The 21146-nt window shown below is 36.0% G+C and overlaps 1 protein-coding gene across 3 annotated transcripts in view; it reads left to right on the forward strand.

Moving 5' to 3' along the window:
* Positions 1–21146, forward strand: part of TBC1D15 (TBC1 domain family member 15) — a 76122-nt gene that overhangs the window by 49911 nt on the left and 5065 nt on the right. For all 3 annotated transcript variants that reach the window (XM_008684306.2, XM_040637263.1, XM_040637264.1), the window contains 5 exons: positions 1662–1756; positions 9741–9857; positions 15316–15416; positions 19786–19885; positions 20265–20362. In XM_008684306.2, coding sequence (XP_008682528.1) covers positions 1662–1756; positions 9741–9857; positions 15316–15416; positions 19786–19885; positions 20265–20362 — 511 coding nt within the window. The remainder of the gene's footprint in view (positions 1–1661; positions 1757–9740; positions 9858–15315; positions 15417–19785; positions 19886–20264; positions 20363–21146) is intronic.

Genomic DNA, 21146 nt, shown 5'->3' on the forward strand with positions numbered 1-21146 from the left:
AACTTTCCAGGTACCCTTCTTACTCCCACTTCATCAGTCTACCCTGTGATTTAAAGCTCACGCTGAGGGGTGCCTGGATGGCTCAGTCGTTAAGCGTCTGCCTTTGTTTTTTGTTTTAATAATAATTTTTTATTATGTTATGTTAGTCACCATACAGTATATCCTTAGTTTCTGGTGTAGTGTTCCATGATTCGTTATTTGCGTATAACACCCAGTACACCATGCAATATGTGTCCTCCTTAATACCCATCACTGGCCTATCCCAGTCCCCCACCCCCCTCCCCTCTGAAGTCCTCAGTTTGTTTCCCAGAGTCCACAGTCTCTCATGGTTCATTCCCTCTTCTGTTTACCCCCCCCCTTCATTCTTTCCTTCCTTCTCCTACCGATCTTCCTATTTCTTATGTTCCATAAATGAGTGAAACCATATGATAATTGTCTTTCTCTGCTTGGCTTATTTCACTTAGCATAATCTCCTCCAGTCCTGTCCATGTGGCTGCAAATGCTGCAAATCAGAACGATCATTCTGATGGCTGAGTAATATTCCATTGTATATATGGACCACATCTTAATCCAGTCATCTGTTGAAGGGCATCTCGGCTCCTTCCACAATTTAGCTATTGTGGACAATGCTGCTATGAACATTGGGGTGCATATGGCCCTTCTCTTCACTGCAGCCACTTTGGAAAACAGTTGTGGAGGTCCCTTAAGAAGTTAAAAATTGAGCTACCCTATGATCCAGCAATTGCACTACTGGGTATTTACCTCAAAGATACAGATGTAGTGAAGCGTCTGCCTTTGGCTCAGGTCATGATCCCAGCGTTCTGGGATTGAGCCCTGCGTCGGGCTCCCTGTTCAGCAGGAAGCCTGCTTCTCCCTCTCCCACTCCCCTTGCTTGTGTTCCCTCTCTCGCTGCCTCTCTCTGTCAAATAAATTTAAAAAATCTTAAGAAAAAAAAAATCTCACGCAAAATCATTATGTGTATATTTAAACTTTCAGACAATCCTTTCTCTTTCAACATATTTGCCAATTCTTTTTTATTTTATTTTATTTGAGAAAGAGTGAGCGAGAGAGAGCACAAGCCAGGGGGGAGAGGCAGAGGGAGAACCAGACTTGGTTCTTGCTGAGCAGGGAGCCTGACGTGGGGCTTGATCCCAGGACCCTGGGATCATGACCTGAGCCAAAGGCAGATGCTTAGCTGACTGAGCCACCCAGGTGCCCCAATTGCCAGTTCTAAGACATTTCACATTAACAAGTTTGTGAATAAACTGGCTAGAAAATGGAAATCTTATGCCACATTAAAAAACCCCAGCAATTTGTAGATTTGTATTTGTAATTATTCAGAAGCTTAGTGATTAAAATATTTAATAACTAGAATAATTTTAGGTATCATATTAAGGATTGAGGTAAATGTTTTCTTAAAATCATACCTTAATTATTCTAGTAGTTTTAAACAAAGTTTATGGTATGTATAAGGTTATTTAATTTTTCCTTTGTTTTCACTTATGTATTGTAACTTTAAACATTTCACTATCATATTTATAACCTCACATCTCACTAGCATCATAAATGCTTTGATATATTGTTAATAGGAAAACCCAATCAGAATTTTTAAAAATACCATGTTCATAGGTTTTTTTTTGGTATAAAATTGTTTTCTGTAGTGACGAATACTTCAGGATGAAACTACAGTGGAAATCTGTCAGTGAAGAACAAGAGAAGAGGAATTCGAGGTTAAGAGATTACAGAAGTCTTATCGGTAATTTTTTCCTAATTTTGGAAATGCATGAGAGGGGTCTATAATGAAGTCTTGATAAAATTTAAGAAGTGAAGATAATATGCAGAGATAGGGCTCAAAAGAGAGATCAGAATTGGAGAGTACATTAGAATGTGTTTGATGTTCTTGGTTTTTCCTTTTCCAATAGGAATATGAATTCAGTCAGTATAAGTACTGAAATATTTCATTGCCAGTTCCAAAATGTGAATTTAAAAAAGGTTTATTTGCTTATGAAATTAATTTCATCAAAAAATTATTGTCTCCATTATTACAAAAAGTTCGTTTTTATTAATAGAAAAATTAGGAACTATAGATCAGCAAAAAGAAAATAAAATTTAGCTTTGTTTCTGTCATCCAGAGATAATTATAATTAATAGACATTGGTTTATATCCCTCCAGACCATCTCTAAATATGCATATATTTCATTTTTTTAATAAATGACTTCAGATAATAAATTTTTGTCAGTGTTTGAGAATTGAATAACTCTTATCTAGGAATAACTATTTCATAAAAAAAGCGATGCTTGACAGAATTTTACATTAAAAGAATTAGACTTATTTCCAAAGAGTGAGTACTGGGTTATCAAGCTCTTATGATAAAGGCCAGGTTGGTATAAGTTATTGAAAGAATGCATATTTACTGCTCTCCGTGTCTCTAACTTTTTGTTGATAACCCCCGTTTTACAACAGAAAACTGAACCATTGAAAGCATAAATGACTTGTCCAAGATAACATGGTTAAGGGTAGTACCCGGTTTTAAGATTCTTAACTATCTTGTTAGCTAGCCTCTATATAATTTTAGGATAGCTTTGGATAGTAGTGGAACTTATTTTTAAAATTCTGATAATTGCTTTTGGATTTATTTATAGCTTCATAAATAAAGACAGGGGATGTTTTTACCACCATGTTCAGTACCACCTTCCCATGGAAGAGGAAAATCTCTAAATTATAGTTAGAAAGTGCAACATAGGGGCGCCTGGGTGGCTCAGTCGTTAAGCGTCTCCCTGTGGCTCAGGGCGTGATCCCAGAGTCCTGGAATCAAGCCCTGCATCAGGCTCCCCGCTCCGCTGGGAAGCCTGCTTCTTCCTCTCCTACTCCCCCTGCTTGTGTTTCCTTCCTCGCTGGCTGTCTCTCTCTCTCTGTCAAATAAATAAATAAAATCTTTAAAAAAAAACAACAACAAAGTGCAACATAGCCAGTTTGGTAGCTTTTTCTTTTATTTTTTTAAAGATTTTATTTATTTGAGAGAAAGAGCACAAGTGGGGGGGCTCAAGGAGGGAGAGGGAGAAGCAGACTCCCTACTGAGAAGGAGCCCAATGAGGGGCTCCATCCCAGGACCCTGGGATCATGACCTGAACTGAAGGCAGACACGTAAGTGACTAAGCCACCCAGGCACCACCCCTTTTTAAAAGATTTTTATTTTAGAGAGAGCAGGAGTAAGAGGAGTGGCAGGAGGAAAGAAAGAATCCTGAAGCAGACTTCCTGCTGAGCTCAGGGCCATTGTGGGGCTTGATCTCACACCCTGAGATCATGACCTGAGCCAAAATCAAGAGTCAGTCGCTTAACAAACTGAGCCATCCAGGGGCCCCAATTCGGTAGCATTTGTAGACTTATAAAGACAAATCATGAGTTTTTTAAAATTTAAATTCAATCAATTAACGTATAGTATATTAGTTTCAGAGGTAGAGTTCAGTGATTCATCAGTCTTATATAACACCCATTGCTCATTATATCACTTGCCCTCCTTAATGCCCGTCAGCCAGCTATCCCATCCCCCTGCCCTCCCCCAGCCACCCTCAGTTTGTGTCTTGTGATTAAGAGTCTCTGATGGTTTGTCTCCCTTTCTGATGTTGTCTTGTTTTTTTTCCCCTCCCAATGAGATCTTTTTGGTGATAGTACTTTTGATTGTAAAGTTCTTATTTATTCATGTAAGTAATCTCTATACCCAATGTGAGGCTTGAACTCATAAGCTTGAGATCAAGAGTTGGATGGTCCTCTAACTGATCCTGCCAGGTACCCCAGTACTTTTGATTGTAAAAGAACTTTATTTTTCTGAAAAATAAATTATACCAGAATAAACTGTTTCTTTCTTCGGGTTAAGGCAAAAGGTTGGGAATCTTGAGGCATGGGATTATGTGAAGTTTCCAATTGAAGTCTGCTCTTTTCACTTTCAATAGGGAAAATGGTAATGGACTTTTTCTTTCTTGGACATAAGATATTTGAACTGGAAGGGATGTTACATATTAAGTAATTCAGTATTTTAAGCCTTTTCTTTTTCTTTTTTTAAAAGTTTTGATTTATTTATTCATTTAAGTAATCTCTACACCCAACGTGGGGCTCAAACTTATGACCAGAGATCAAAAGTTGCATGTTCCCCCTGACTGAGCCAGCCAGGCACCCCTCAAGCCTTTTCTTTCCACATGCTGTATCATCTTCCCCTTTTTTTTTTTTTTTTAAATCAGGCAGCAGTGATAATGGCTCTGATATTCTCAATCTGTTTTGTGTCCTGTTCTCACTTTTCCAGGAATTTGGTGGAAAAATGTAGATGTTTTAAATCCCCATAATATAATTTGAATTGAGCCATACTTTAGTCCAGTTTTTTCATTGTTAGCAGATAACACAGTCATCTGTGTAGTTAGTTTCATAGCCCAGACTCATTCATAATTACATCTAATTCCTAATTCAGTAGCCTTTGAACTGTACCATGCTTTCTGTCAGTAGAAGTATATATAATAAGTTGGTTTTGAAACATTTTTTTTCTACAATAGTTTTTCTCAAAAGTATTTTTTAGGAAAGATTACCAGAAGCTTTTTTCTGTTTGTTTTCTTTGGTATAAATTTGCTTTACTAGAAAATACACAGGTAAGCTAAAGATCTTGTGGTTAGTGCCAAGAAGTTGGATTTTATTTTAAGTGTGAAGAGAAACTGTTGGATCATTTTAAGTAAGACCATTTTATTTATATTTTAAAATTAGTATTTCTGCTCTATGGAAAATGGATTGAATCAAGGTAAGAGTAGGAACAAGGAGACCAATAAGTGGGAACAACTATAAGCAAAAGATGATAGTAGTGGAGATGTAGAGAAATAAATGCATTCAGCTTACATTTTGGTGATAGAATTGGTAAGACTTTTTTGGTGTAATGAATGTAGGGTATGAAGAGGAAAGAGAGAATTTAGGATGGGACTACATTTCTTGACTTGAGAAATTGGCCATTTGGTGGTTCCGTTTATGGAGATGAGGAGAATGGGTATGGTGAAATTGAATTAAGTGTTACTTATATATTCCTTAAGGTGAGACATACAAATGGAAAGTCAAGTGGCTAGTTGAATAGTCTGGAGCAGTCTGGTTAGGAGATACAAATTTGGGTATTATTAGTATAAATATCTATGGGAATAGATAACATCACCTGGGGGAAAAAAGAGGCAGATAAGAAGGCCCAGGAATCCCAGTCTTTAGAGTAGTGGTTCCTAACTTTGGCTGTATGCTAGAATCACCAGGAATCTTTTTGAAAATCACGTTCATTATTTTAAACATTCATACATTCATTCAATAAATATTTACTTAATGCCTCTTATGTACTAGGCTCTGGGGATTTATTAGTGAACAAATAAACAAAATACTTACCCTCAAGGAGCTTTTATTCTTGTGGGGAAGAACAGATGGTAAACAAGATTAAGTAACTTTTGTGGCATGTTAGTGAGAAGTGCTAAATAGAAAAATAAGGCAGCCAAGATGGTTAGGAAGTTTATGTGTGATGTTGCAGTTTTAACTTGGGTGACCCGAGAAAGCTTTTACTGAAAAGGTGATATTCGAGTAGAAACTTAAAGGGGGAAGGCTGAGCTATGCCGGTATCCAGGTAAGGGGCATTCCAAGTAGAAAGGAATAATGTATGTTAGACTTGTTTTCACCCCAGGGTCTCTGCATGTTTGAAGTATAGCAGGGAGGTAAATGTGGTTATAATGAGTTGGAATAGAATACAGAAACGTATGAAGTCAGAGAAACAGTGGAGGAATAGGTACAGATCACATAGAGCCTTGTAGTTCATTGTAAAGACTTGAGCTTTTCCTCTGAGTGTGATGGAAAAGCCACTCGAGGATTTTCAGCAGGAGAGTTATATGATCTGACTTTTAAACAAATCACTCTGGCTTCTCTCTGGAGAATAGCTGTGGGGGGCAAGGGAGGGAATATAAAGATCATGTGAGGCTATTGCTCTAATTCAGGCGAGAGATGATGGTTTCTTGATACAGAGGGCTAGCAATTGAGTGACTGAGATTTGACTTGAAGAAACAGAGTGTATGCCATGCAGCTATCTGGACGAAGGGCATTCTGAGTGGAGGGGAACACCATGGTCTAGACTTGTTTCCATCTCAGGGCCTCCATATGTTTGAAGAAGAGCAAGGAGGAGACCGGTGTGGCTGGAGTGAAGTGAATGGGAGGGGTGGTGTGGAGTGAATGGTTGGGAGAGCTCAGTGTTGGTTTCTGTATGCATTTTGAAAGCTTAACATGTATATATATATATATGTGTGTGTGTGTGTGTGTGTGTGTGTGTGTTTATCAGTGTCAGACAAGAGAAGCAAAGACTCAAGAGTGACTCCCAGAGTTTTTAAAGTGAGTAACTGGAGGAATGGAGTTGTGGGTTTTTTATTAAGACATGGAAAACTATAAGAGAAGCAAATTTGGAAAGGAATATTTGGAACTTAGTTTTGGACGTGTTTAAGTGTGAGAATGCCTAATGGATGTCTCTATATTAATGTGTAGAGTAGGAGGTAGCTACATAGGGCTGGAATTCAGGGGAGAGATAGGGCTGGAGATAGAAATTTAGAGGTCATCAGCATATAGATGGTGGGGACTGGATGACACATTGCCAAAGGAGTGATGTATTTAGAAAAGTAGGGGTCCAAGAACTAAGCCCTGAGGTACTTTAACTTGTAAGTAGGAACAATTAGGAGAAATCTGCAAAAGAGACTCAGAAGAGAGCCAGAGAAAAAAGAGGAAATCCTGAGAGTTTGTCCTTGAAGTCGAGTGAAGAAAGTATTTACAGAAGGAGTGACTAGGATATCAAGTGAGCTGAAGACTTGGATTCACCATTGCACAAGGTAATAAGGAGATCACTGGAGATTTTGATTAGAAAGGAGTTTTAGTGGAGTGGTGGAAGTGACAACCTGATTGGAGTGAGTTTAGGAAGAAACAGGAGGAGTGGACTTGGAGACAATATATATAGCTCTTTTAAGAAGTTTTGCTCTAAACAGATGGAGACAAAATGGGCTGCCATTAGAGGGGAAAATGAGGTTAAGTAAGGTTTTTATGAAGATGAGAGAAACAACAGTATGGTTGAAAGCTAGGTGAGAATGGATCAAATAGGAAGAAAAACTCATGAAACTAGAGAGGGAGACAGGAATTAACTAGGGCAGTATCCTTGGGTAGCCACTAGAGGGTGGATGTCATGCACTTAGAGGAGGGGTTGGACTTCACCACCATCATGGAAGCTCATTTAGAGTGATAGGAGGAGAGAAGGGGACTGTGTGAATACAAATGCAGTTATGTGGTTAAAATAGCAAGATCCTGTGGAAGTTCTCCTTGGATAACTTCCGTTTTCTTAGAAATAGGAAGCAAGGTCCTTATCTGAGAGCTAGAGTTGGGAGGAGATATCATATTGGAGGCTTGAGGACAAAGGAGAAGATATAAAATAGATGAATGGGGACAAGGCATGGATGAACGAAATAAAGCACAACTGCCAGGCACATTAGGGGCCCAGTTGAGGTTAGTGATGGCGAATGTAAGATGGAGTCCGTTGGCATGGTTGTGTTTTCTTCAATCTTCTTTAGCTATATCAAGTTAGGTGGAGAGTTGGATTTAATGAGGGCTCTTTATTTTCTAAACTGTAAGTACTAATTTTCTTTCTAGATACAGTTTCTATACGTACTTTCCTTATAAAATACTTTACATATCATTTTTGATCCCTTTTTGTTTTCTGCCCGTCATGTCACTTCTAAATATACAAGAGGAAAGAAATGCAGATAATTCATGAGGGTACAAATAATTTTTACCATGTTTAAAACCCCTATTAAGGCAAATACTCTATATTGTCACTATGACTATGTCAGTTGTGCTTGAGTTAATAAAAAAATAAACTTACGTACCCATTTACCAACACTGATTTGAGAATGAAACATTTTGATGTTTTTCATTTTTTATTTTCATTTTTAAGATCTTATTTGAGAGAGAGGATGAGCGGGGGCGGGGGGGGGGTGAGAAGGGAGAAGCAGACTCCCCACAGAGCAGGGAGCCTGACACAGGGCTCTATCCTAGGACCCTGAGATCATGACCTGAGCCAAAGGCAGATGCTTAACCAACCGAATCACCCATGTGCTGCCATTTTGATGTTTTTAAATGAAATTTTACATTTATTATGCTTTTTTTGGTATTACTTTATTTGTTTGAAAAACGTATCCACAATTTTATAGATATGTACTTGCTTTTATTAAATTTAATATAGTGTATTTTAATAGAAAGCTATAATATTGTTCTCATATTTTTTTAAATGTCCTTACAGAATCTAAACTCATGTCATCTTATTTCGTTAGATTCTACTCTGTTGTAAAATACCTCCCCATTTCTTCACAAGTACAGGTTTACCCTGCTATCTGAAAGTAGGGTGTTCTGTGAGACCTTTCATGAGTCTGAATGGTATAAAGCAATAAATAATAACTGTTAACTTATTTGGAAGATTTTTTAAGCATTCCCAGACCCAAAAAATAACCTCTTTTAGGCTTTTTGCTAACAGATCAATCAAGATACAGCACAGTTGCCCACAGACACATTTCAAAGCTATGGTGGCTTGATGCTGAGACTCTGAGTGTAGGTCCTGGGGAAGGAGTGTGGTGTGGGCACCTCTAACTGCCCAGGGCGAGTGCTGCCTCCGTAACAGTTCACTGCAAAACAAACTCTGAATGCTATTTTCACTTTTCATTGTTTTTTTTGTAAAAGTGAAAATCTTTGGATTTCTTTTGGTTAGTGAAAACAGGTACTGATGTACGTCTTTTGTAAAAGTGAAGTGGTGTAATGCAAACTTTTGAAAAGCAGGAGTACCTGTATTGAGAATGTTTTCAATTTATTCGTTTTCATGGGTGAAGCGGGGGGAGATCTCGGTCAGTTACAACTTTTAAACAGAATTGATTATAGAGTAGATTAAACACTTTGAGTTTCTTTAAAATATTTCTTCCTAATTTACTGAGGGATTCGTTTGGGGAATACCTTTTTAATTGCAAAGCCTTCCACAATAAGCTGCATTTAGTAGGTATCAGGGTTTCTGGATTGAATTGTCAGTACAGCTTGGGATACACCCATGGCGATGTTTCCAAACCTGTTTTTAATGTCATGAAATCATTTCTAGCATAATATGGGTTTTCATTTTTTCAAAATTTAACTAAATTGTTTATACTAATATATAAACTGAGTAATGTATAAGAATGGAAGTAATTTGTCCTGAAGATGATTGTGGAACATGACAAAGAAGGTGATAATGAATGAAGCAAATATGAATCAAGCAAATCTCTTTGATTACAGTCGATTGTGTAGTAGCTTTTTTTTTTATTACTGTTTTCAAATAATACTGCCTGTCACATGCATTCATGACTGGCATTTTTATTGCTAACTAATATGAATTATTGGTGTTGCTTTTAATTAAATAAGTGTTTTCTATTAAAAATTTCTGTGTCTAGATAAGAATTGAAAAATATTTGAAAATATACCCATGAGGAAGTAGACTGATTTTTGAAAAATATTCTAAAATCTTACATTTATTGCATATCTGAAATGGAATTTGATGAATTTTTTCATTAAGTAAAAGGTTAGCAAGAGAGTGAAATTAATAGCAAGAAAAATAATTTTGTTCTTTTAAGATGTAAGCTTTATAAAAATCTGTTTTCTGAAAAGTTTTCAAATATATGATGATTTTCCTCCTCAGAAAAAGATGTTAACAGAACAGATCGAACAAACAAGTTTTATGAAGGCCAAGATAATCCAGGGTTGATTTTGCTTCATGACATTTTGATGACCTACTGTATGTATGATTTTGATTTAGGTAAGTTCTCTTCTAATATCCTAATTTTAAAAGATTTATATATATTTATTTTAGAATTTAAATTTATTAACCTGTTAGACATAAGTAACCACTCTGTGGGCTAGTTTCTATAGGGATTGTTCTATTGAGCTGGGAACTTGGAAAGCTGTGATTCCCAGATTGTGCACTGAAGAGCACTGGGTTGCCATGGCATACTTGTGGGGCAATGTGGGATATTTTTAAATTTTTGAGAAAGATAGTGACATCTGTAAGGGTGCTGCTCTCAGTCTTTGCTGAAGTAGTTCAGAGTTTCAACATCAGATCTCCACATTCCTCCTGAAGAAGTTACAGTTTTACAAAGCAGGGCTTTTGGCCTTGTCGTGATAGGCAAGTATTGTGCAAAAATAGATGAGGGACAGGAAATGAGGATGGTGGTATCCGGTTGGATTCCAAGGTTTGAGAAGTAGTGCAGTGCCCAACAGGTGCTAAGTTCATAGGACATAAATAGTTATTAAGTTGTTTGGATCCAAGTACTTAATAAATGGAAATGTTAGTTATTTCTTTGAGCCTAGGGAAAATTACTAAGACATAATGGAGTCTGAACTGACAAAGTTTGGGAAACTTTGTTTGAAATGCTTTCCTGCCTTGTGAAGGAAAATACTGATGTAATGATATCTTGGACAAGCCATGTGGATAAATATTATCTAGACCATGTAGAACTTTACTCTCTTTTCTTGGTAACTGTGTTTCTTACCAAAATGGGTTGGCAAGATGGGCTGATAGGGGCAGTAGCGGATAGCGTGAGGAACGGTTAAGGGGTAGAAAATATAAGGAATTAATATTTTAAGAGGTAAGAGAACTTGGGCTGTTTCCTTAAAGGAAATTCTCTATGCATCAACCTTTGTATAAGTAATGGAAAAGTTTGAGTTATCTACCATGTGAGTGATTCCCAAGTAGACAATAATGCAGACAGATGTTTTCTAGATTATTTTAATAGAGCTTGAGACAGCTTTTGGAGAAGGTAAGTGAATAGTTAGCATATTAAACCTAAATGAACCTTGAATTATGATACATTTTCCTCATCGTTTGTATCTATATGAATTCCTCTTCTTTTATATGTTAGGGGAAGCTGTAAACTCTTTTGTGGATCTTGAGGCATCAGCCTCTTTGGTGACAGTAAATTGAAAACCACAGCTTTCTCTTTAAAATGTAAAATTTAGCCAGTCCTATCTATCACACCTCATTTGAAACATATTAGTAGAGTGCTTTTCAGGTTAAAGCACTGTAATACTTGATTTTGAGTCATTACTAATAGCAGCCTTTTGAAGAAGTGGGGAAATAATGCCAATTTTATGAGTAAGGTTTTATTGTTCTAGAGAGTGACTCAAGGTTGCCCAAGTAGTAAATATTGGACTGGGGTAGAGACCCAGGTCTTTATTTCAGGCTGGCATTTTTACCTCTATGTACCCACCATGCTGACCCATTCCCATTTTGCTACAGGTACTAGGACCATTGTCTTAGGGAGCAAGAGGCATTGCCTTGTACTTTCAGATGATAATTTTGAGATAGGAATTCACGCATATTCTTAGGAGCTCCTGAATGCTCAGTTTTTTCAGGGCATAGTGCCAGACCAGCTAACTGGGTAAATTGCTGTCTTCATTTATCTGTATTAATCTCTCATTCTTTCTAGTCAAATACTTAAGTTATCTGAAACATAGCCAAGGTTCCTGTTAAGAACTCTGGCCTTGTAAGGAGCCAACGTAGTTTTCATAAAGCCAGTGCATCATATTTCTTGTCTTTTACCATGGTAAAGTAACCTGGGCTGTAAATTTACTCTTGTAGGTAATTCTGTCATATCTATATGTACCATATAGATGAGGTACAGGTATATTTACATTGAATACAATCTCATTAATAGTGAGGAAGGAGACAGAAATTACCAAAAGCAGACAGAAGAACTCAAGGAAGAATAATTTTTCGTTAATTCAAAGACACTACACTTAGGATGTTTCTGTGGGAGGTAATCTTTTTAAATGGTGTGTGTACATAATGATGATCCTCAATAACTAATAAAACATTAAATTATACTCAGAATACTGTATGTAAGGAGGCAGAGAGTGTCTAATTTAAAAAAAAATTATTTCCAACTCCTAAGATTACTATTTTTACTTGATACAATAAGGGCTAAGCTTCAGTTAACCTGGAAATTGACCTATATGTGGGTGAAATTTTTCTTTTTAGTGGAAGAAAGTGTACACTACGATAAGGAGTTCATTTCTCCCACCTCCCCCCTGCAACAAATTTGCTATGAAAATAAGTNTAGGGAACTACTTGAGAAACTGTAGTGCTGATTAAGATGTGCGTCAGTCAGCACTACTGCAGGCTCTTAGTGTCACTGAGTGCTAATTTAAATAGCTTTAATCTTTCTTTAATTAAAAGGAATTTGTACATTAATTCCACCCCCGCAACCCATGACATACCCCAAAGAACATCATGTATAAAATAAAATAGATTAAAAGCAACTAGAGTATGAAGATTAATTTGACTACTGGCTTCAGCTAAGACTTGTATAAGAAATATGGTAGTGATCCCATATGAAAGCTGAAGACTTAAATGATTAAATTAGCTTCTTAGAAATTTTTATTCATTATAACTTTATAATAAAGCACTTTTTCCCCCAGACGAAAGGTGCTTTGTAAATCTTTTGAATAGCACACTTTGAAATATTTTTATTATGGACTATATGCAGTCAGACTCAGTAAAGTAATACTCTTTTGCATTTTGTTGAATTCAGATCAAATTTCCTTCATGCTTTAATTGGTTTAAGCTTTATATTTGTCATTTCTTTCACTGTGTCAGTGCCATGTAGAAAAATGCTGATAACAATTTAGTATTCTTTCCAACCTATTTATTCTTTTTTAAAGGATTTTATTTATATATTTGAGAGAGAGAGAAAGAGCGAGACAGGTCACAGAGGGAGAGGGAGAAGCAGACTTCCCACTGACCAGAGAGCCCAACGCCGGGTTCCATGTCAGAACCCTGGGATCATGACGTGAGCCTAAGGCAAGACAATCAATTGAGCCACCCACGCACCCCTGTTCTTTTTAATTAAAAGTGTTTTTTTTTTTTTTTAATTAGGGTTAAATCCAGGGGAACAGAACCATTAAGGTTATGTATGTTTATATATTTTTATTTCTGTTTACATATATATTTTTTATGTATTTTAACATATATATACAGAGAAAGAAACAGATTCTTCTAAGGTGTTGGCTCACACAATTATGGAGACTGAGAAGTCTCACAGTCTGTTGTCTGCAAGTTGGAGACCCAGGAAAGCCTGAGATCGGGAGAGTCAGTGGTGTAGATGCCAGTTCAGGTCTGTAAGCATGAGCTCTAAAGGCAGAAGAAGATCAGTATCCCGGCTCAGAAAGCCAAGGCAGAGAGCATATTCAACCTTCCTCCATCTTTTTATTCTGTTCGGGTCCTCCATGGACTGGGCGGTACCCACCACATTGGGAGGGCCATCTACTTTCATCAGTTCATCAATTCAAATGCTAATTTCTTCTAGAAACACCTTCAGGACACTCATAGAAATTATGCTTAACCAGGCTTCTGAGCATCCTGAGGCCTACCCAAGTTGACAAATAAAACTAATCACTGTAAGTGTGCATGATTTTTTAAAAAGTCTGTGATAAATTTGTAGAAATTCTTACATTTAGATATCATGTCATATGCCATTTTTTCTGGCACTTGTCCCCAAATGTAATCCCTGGTACCGTAATAATGGAATATCCACCATAGCAACCCAAGTGTTCTTTTATGCTAATGTGAGTAGAGCCATACTTTTCCACAGGGTGTCATGTAGACATAGGTTGATAGGAACATAGCAGTAGATGATGGGGCAGAGGCTCAGAACAGATAGAGATAAATTTTTATTTGTAGGGAGATCCTGAGGTGATCTGAATTGTCTCTGTGTTATACCTCTAATCTGAGATTTCTCAAGAGACTCTGGCCTACATGCTTCCTGAGGTCATTTGTTAAAGTTTTATTCCAAAATAGGAAGAGAGATGTAGAATTGTGTATCATTTCTAGTAGAAATGTCCTCTTCCCCTTTAAAATAAATACTCTTTTAATGGCTTCAGTGCACATCAGTTTTTGTGAATGATAAGAATATAAGCTTCGGACTTACACATGAAAGACTATATTTTCCATGACTTCAAGCTACCTTGGGGAAAAAAAAATCTCTATATAACTAACACATGTATAGAAGTTACCAAAGTTGAATAATAATATGTATGTAAAAAGGCATAGTATGAACTTTTGTCCCTTTGTTGGCTCAAGAATATGTGTCTTAGGGGTGCCTGGGTGGCTCAGTCATTAAGCGTCTGCCTTCGCCTCAGGGTGTGATCCCGGGGTCCTGGGATCGAGCCCCACATCGGGCTCCCTGCTCCGCTGGGAATCTCCTGCTTCCTATCCCACTCCCCCTGCTTGTGTTCCCCCTCTCACTGTCTCTCTCTCTCTGTCAAATAAGTAAAATTAAAAAAAAAAAAAAAGAATGTGTGTCTTATGTCTGAAATCAGTTATTAAACAGTTAAGGAAATTGAGAGTTTTGTAAGGTGGAACTAAAAAATAAGAACCTTGACATGTTAGGTGGAAAGCAAAACCAAGATTCTTTAAGTGAGGGGCCTGATTCTTTAACTTTCCAGTTTTTCTTTTTAATCACGGGCTATAATTGTCATGACTGAGAAATTGTAACAGCATCAAGAGAAAGGTGATTAGAGTGATAGTTTCAGGTACTGAGTATTAATTGGATTAAACCAATTGCTAGCATTAGTTATACATAGAGTAACAAGGAAAGAAAGGCAAGAAGAACATAGATATGAGTACTTAAAAGAAGTACATAATTTTGTTATGACTTCTTTCGGTTTAGATTACCAGTGATCTGGTGGCTAAAGCAGTTGGACCCATTTTCATTCCTGTTTTATTTGGCTTGTTCATGGCAGTTAGGTGCTGTTGGTTGCTTGGGTCCTAAGACTTTTTTCCCCTTTGACTTTCACAACACTTTTCTCCCTTGATTTTTATTCCCCCTCCTTACTTCTGACTACTTGTCAAATGTCCTTTGAGTATATATTCTTACCTTTGATGTTCCTCTGGGTTTTCTCCTCAGCCCTCCTCTTTATCATAATAATTCTGCACATTATTTTTTACTAATATTACCCTCTCTTGAAAATGATACCTACACTAAGACACCTAATAGCAGCTATCTATCTGCTTGACATCTCAGTCTAAAACAACTCATTTTTCTTAGTGATTGCTAGACTTCCTTCTCATTTATTTTCTTTTCTTGGTAAATGTCAGTATCTACCAGTTTCTGAAAGCAAAGAAAAGATGAAATTTTAAGTGAAATCGTGGTGATATGCACAGAAGGATACATAAAGCTTAGGTTTTCAGAGACTTTTTTTTTCCTTTCTATTCTTAGGGTATGTTCAGGGAATGAGTGACTTACTTTCCCCTCTTTTATATGTGATGGAAAATGAAGTGGATGCCTTTTGGTGCTTTGCCTCCTATATGGACCAAATGGTAAGAACAGGGGCTCCTTCCTTTAATCAAACTAATTTAGAAGATTTTAGTTGTATAATCTTATTATATAAGATTGATGTTTATATTTAGACAGTTATGGTGGAACTTAAAAAAAATTGCTCCATGTTGTTTGTTTGTTTCTTTTTTAAATAGCCTTTTCAGGGGGCTTGAAAATGTGGACACTGTTTTTAATACAAAAAGCAGATAGTAAGTGCCTGTAGCACAGGAATAATCAGGATTTAATACCAGTAAATCCTTCTGTTCTGCAGAAGAGCTATGAGTCATAGAATATTGATGGAATAGATGAATTCAGTGCTTGTGAAGTAGTTGAACTTTCATATCATCTGCTTTGGAGATAAAGCTTAGTCATGCCAAGTAATATCCTTACTTTTTGTGAACATTTTGGATTTTGTCATTATAGTAACTGATTTTTCTTCTAGATCTGTTTGAACTGTTTGTAACAGTGACACTTGCTTAGTAATTCATTGTTATTTTCTCAAGCATGTGATTATTAGAGTTGAACTATGTTTATATATATGTATTATTACAAAGAACGTTTTATCTATTGATAATAGCTTGGAGACAGAATTCTGGGACAATAGCACAGAGAGTATTAACAGGGAAACAAAATAGAATAGTCTTCTCAAGTAATCTATTAGAAAGAAAAAAACAGCAGAGAGCTAAGAGTAGATAAAAGCATATGAAATCCAAAGACCTGACTACATAGGTCACTGTACTGTTTCAGAGAAAAACTAATATACTTGATGCTGGACTTTGATATTGGGTATTCAAATGGCTTGCTTCCAAGGGGATAAAGATTCTCAATATGTAATCATATACTATGTTTCCCTGTAATAGAGGGTTTAATTCATTTTCTGGGATACAAATGTGGAGTTTAGAAAAAGTACCCTTCTCTTTTTTCCGTACTTCGTTCTTCGCCTCTTGCTTGCCAGTTTTTCTTTTCCCTTCCAGTTTTTCCCACTTTTATCTATTTCTTCAAGTCTCTTATATCCATGTTGCCAACTCATCCTCGCTTCTACTTCTTTTCCAGATGCATATTTGATAAGCTTTGATAGTTTAAAAATATCTTTTCCTGTTAAATTAATAAGGATTCAAAGTACATAGTCATGACCGTGAATTAATGTTTTGGATTATTTAGAAAGATTATTAATTGCAGTAATCTGCTAATATCATAGTTTGTCTTCCTTACCTTTTTGATTGATTGATTTTACCTGCCTTCTTAGTTCCAATTACTCCCAAGTGCTCTAGAAACCTGAGGCATTTGTTATAAAGGTCTGTACAACTGATACTAATTGTATAAAAACTATTGTCTGCCTTTCTTGTGTTTTTGTTGTTTATCCTCTTTTCACTAGAGGTAGTATGTTCCTTGATAAAAGGGTCATGTCTTTGTTTAACTAGTTTCTGGTATGCTTCCAGAATTTTCCTAATGCCAACATGAGGTTTTTGTGCAACAGATTTTTGTAGAATAAACACATGAATATTTCCCCAGTGTTTAGTTTAGACCTTTACTTACAGTAAGTGTTCCAGAAAAATTAACATGAACATACTACATTTAGATTTTTACAATAATAGCTTTCATAAAATTGAGCCAATATTGGCATGTTCAAAAAATTGGCTTATGATGCCGTATATATACACATACATGCGTGCGTACGTACATACTTGTGCATGTATTTAGGTCTCAAATGTAAAAAGACTTTTCTGATCATCTGTAATACATACTTTACAGTCCTGTTTGTCATTTTTGTGTATGAAGGTTCAAATTCTTTCTTCTTTTTCATAGTAAATGTTCTCTGTGTTTGCCTTTTCCATTGAGGATGGTCTGGGGATTTTTCTAGTCTTTATTCTAAAAAAAATCTCTTAATATATTGTCTACTAACATTTTTTTTCGATTTGAATAAAAGGGTAATATTTTGCAATCAAAATAATCTGCATGATTATTTTTTACTGCATTGCTATTGGTTTGGTGTCCTTAAATCTGTACTGCTATTTGACTCCTTCTTTTTGTTTTACAGCTTTATTTCATGTAAGTTTTTATTTCTTTTATGATGACTGAACCTAATGTCCATAGATTTACTTTTATTGTATATACTCGTATCTAATGTAGCTGTAGGCATAGGTTGTGTGTCTATTATAGAAATATTATGGAAAGATTAGCAGAATGATCTAATGAACTTTCTTACACCCACCATTCATTTTGCCATGTAATTTAGTTCCTCCCTTCCTTCTCCTCACCTCCCTCCCCATATATGTGTATACACACACACACACACACACACACACACACACGTATATGTACATATAGATATACAGACACATATATATATATACAGATATACAGACAGATACGTAGATATAGACATATATATGTATATGTACACATACATATGTATTTGTATGCACACATGTATTAATTTTGCAGATACAGTTGAAGCCATTTGTATATCCTTTATTGATCTCATTTTCCCTTCTCCTGGAGTAGCTACTGTTCCAAAGTAGCCATCATTTTGGGAGTGCTTCTTTTTATAGCAGATTGTGCCATGTTGGTACTCCCAAACCAATTCTAGCCTTCGGCTGTCATAATAAAAATGATGCTGTTAATCAGAGAGTTGATTCTGTCTTTCCCTTACAGGTCCATGTGGTAAATGTGAAGAAACAATATCCCAAAGGCTTGTGTCAGTCTAGTAAACTAGTTCTTTAAGGCATAAAGGAAAAGTCAGTTTTTTAAAAAAGATTTGTTTATTTTAGAGAGAGAGAGAGTGTGTGTGCAGGGGGAGGGGTAGAGGGAGAGGGAGAGCAAATCTTAAGCATACACCCTGCTGTGTGGGGCTGGATCCCATGACCCTGAGATGATGACCGGAGCCGAAATCAAGAGTCGGACACTTAAGCAACTAAGCCACCCAGGCACCCCAAGATACCAGTTTTTTGAGAATCAGTAGCTTCAAAATTTTATTTTACTTTATTATTGTTTTTTTTTTTTTTTTTTTTTTTTTTTAATCAAGAATGATGCTTTGTCTCCAAAACTTAAATAGAAGTTTGAGGGAAGAGGGAATGTTGTCTTTAGGCTTTTTTTTTTTTTTTTAAGATTTTATTTATTTATTTGACACAGAGAGGGATCACAAGTAGGCAGAGCAGCAGGCAGAGGGAGAGGGAGAAGCAGGCCCTGAGCAGAGCAGAGAGCCCGATGTGGGGCTTGATCTCAGGACCCTGGGATCAGGACCTGAGCCGAAGGCAGACACTTAACCAGCTGAGCCACCCAGGCGCCCCACTTAGGCTTTTTATAAGTGTTAGTACTGTAGGTCACCGTAGAGGAGTTGGGGCACATGGATAAAAGGGATTGAAATGATCTAAGGAGACTTCCAGTTATTTTGGTCTCCCCACCCAACTCCCAACCCTTGACTAAAGTTTGGTAAGGAGTCTACTCAACTTCACAGAGTATTTAAAATTATGTAAACTGTAGCAGTTCTCATACTTTGTGATCTCAGGACCCCTTCACACTCTTAGATACTGTTGAGGACTTTGAGAACATTTGTTTATGTAGGTTATGTCTCTTGATGTTTATGTGAAAAATTAATACTGAGAAGTATATAAATATTTATTAGTTATTTAAAAATAACAATAAACCTTTTAACATACTTCAACATACATAATATTATTTTTTAACGAAAAGTAACTTTTCCAAAACAGAAAACAATGTACTGAGAAGAGGGATTGTTTTCCATTTTTCATTTTCTTTGATGTCTAGTTTAATGGGAGACAGCTAGATTTTCATATCTGCCCCTGTGTTCAGTCTACTGCGATATCACTCCTCATATAGTCTATCCTTGTTAAAGTGCAAAATGCGTATAGTATTTTAGAAATTGTCATGAAAATGGTTTTGACTTCACAGATTCCCTTAATGTCATCAAATTTAAGCAACAACTAAAATAACTAGTTTTCAAAATAAGATATATGTTAAGCTAAAATTTATGTGACAGTTTGAAGAAATATTTAACAATGGGAGTGGTTTGATAAAAGTTTATTGCCCAGATATGTGTTTCTTTCACCACGTTTCTTATTTGATGTAAGAAAGAAATAAGTGTATTAGTCTATAGCTTTGCATTCTTCTTCATCTAAGTGAAATGAATAGAGGAAAAAAAAATAATCCTTAGTTTGAGACCAAGGATTCTCTTTCCCTCCTTTTTAATGTTGCTTTAGGTTTTTAATTTGTTGTAATTTTTAAAAATATAACCAGTGTGGTGTAAGTCCAGCATTTGTTCTTAAACTCATGGTTTAGTTATCAGCGATTTTGTAATAGAAAATATTTATTAAGTATTATTTATGTGGTGACATTTATTTCCCTTTAAAGCATCAAAATTTTGAAGAACAAATGCAAGGCATGAAGACCCAGCTAATTCAACTCAGTACCTTACTTCGATTGTTGGACAGTGGATTTTGCAGTTACTTAGGTAAGTTTAGTGAATCAAATTATATACACAGCAGATTGTAGGGTAATATACAGAGAGAAAAAATGTAAAGAACTGTTTTAAAGATACATATACCCTATCACTGTTGCCTGAGTTCCTTTGAGGGATAAAAGTGTGGGATCAGACTTTGTTTGTATAATTATTCCTTTAAATAGTTTATTCATAAAATGAATTATTTGTTGTTATTTTATGGTTTTCTTTTAAACAAATTTGAATTGTTTCCTTGGATTAGTAGAAGGCAGTTAAATGTATAGGACTTCTAATAAGCTGCATAGAAAAATTTGAGTTTTAAATAGGTTACTGTATTCTGAGATAAGCATGAGAGTAAGCCATATATATGTTTTTGTCTCTTTCTGTATAGAATCTCAGGACTCTGGATACCTTTATTTTTGCTTTAGATGGCTTTTAATCAGATTTAAAAGGGAATTTAGTTTTCTAGATATTCTTCGATTATGGGAGGTAAGTTCTTAAATTATTATACAAATGTAATATTTATTATGGAAAGAAACACTTATTTTATAGAGTATAAACAGATTATAATAGCCTAACTGAAATTTCTAAAGCACGTATGTTATGAAATTCTGATTGTTTTGTGGTCTTTCCTTAATGATCTTGAATTGACTATTTGGTCTTTAGAGCATTTTTTATAAATCACAATCCTCATGAGATTTGGGGCCACTAGGTTCCTAGAACCACTTTTCTAGACCATTTGTGATTGTGTTCTTTCCTTGGGAGGCTTGACTTTATGTGAGGCTCTTCCACATTCTGGTACAGATTTGTATAGAGTTCAAGGAAGTTTTGACAGGCAGTCAGTTAAGAAGGCACTTTGTAGTCTGAAGTATTCAGAGGGAGCTGATCAGTGTTTTGCTTTTTTAGAGAACTTTAAGGTAGAGAAAATTACTAAGAATAATACAGCAAACATCTTGTGAATATACAACCATTTACTTAGTTTCTACCTGATAGATATTTTGCTTGTTTGCACCAACAGTGTTGCAATGAACATCATACTTAACATTAAGGCAAGTATCTTAATATTCAGTTTTCATGTATACCTCTGAATATGTCCTTAGAATAAATTTATAGATACCTCTGAATCAAAGACTAGTCAGTTTTTATGGCTGTTGATAGATATTGCCAAATTACTCTCAGGAAGAGGTGAGAGATGATTATTTTTCAGAATTGGGCACACCAAAGGTAGGTAAGGCCACATTTAATCACTCGCAGTCAGCTTGGACTCTGACCT

The sequence above is a fragment of the Ursus maritimus genome, unplaced genomic scaffold, assembly GCF_017311325.1.
Source record: "Ursus maritimus isolate PB19 unplaced genomic scaffold, ASM1731132v1 scaffold_21, whole genome shotgun sequence".
Lineage (NCBI taxonomy): Eukaryota > Metazoa > Chordata > Mammalia > Carnivora > Ursidae > Ursus > Ursus maritimus.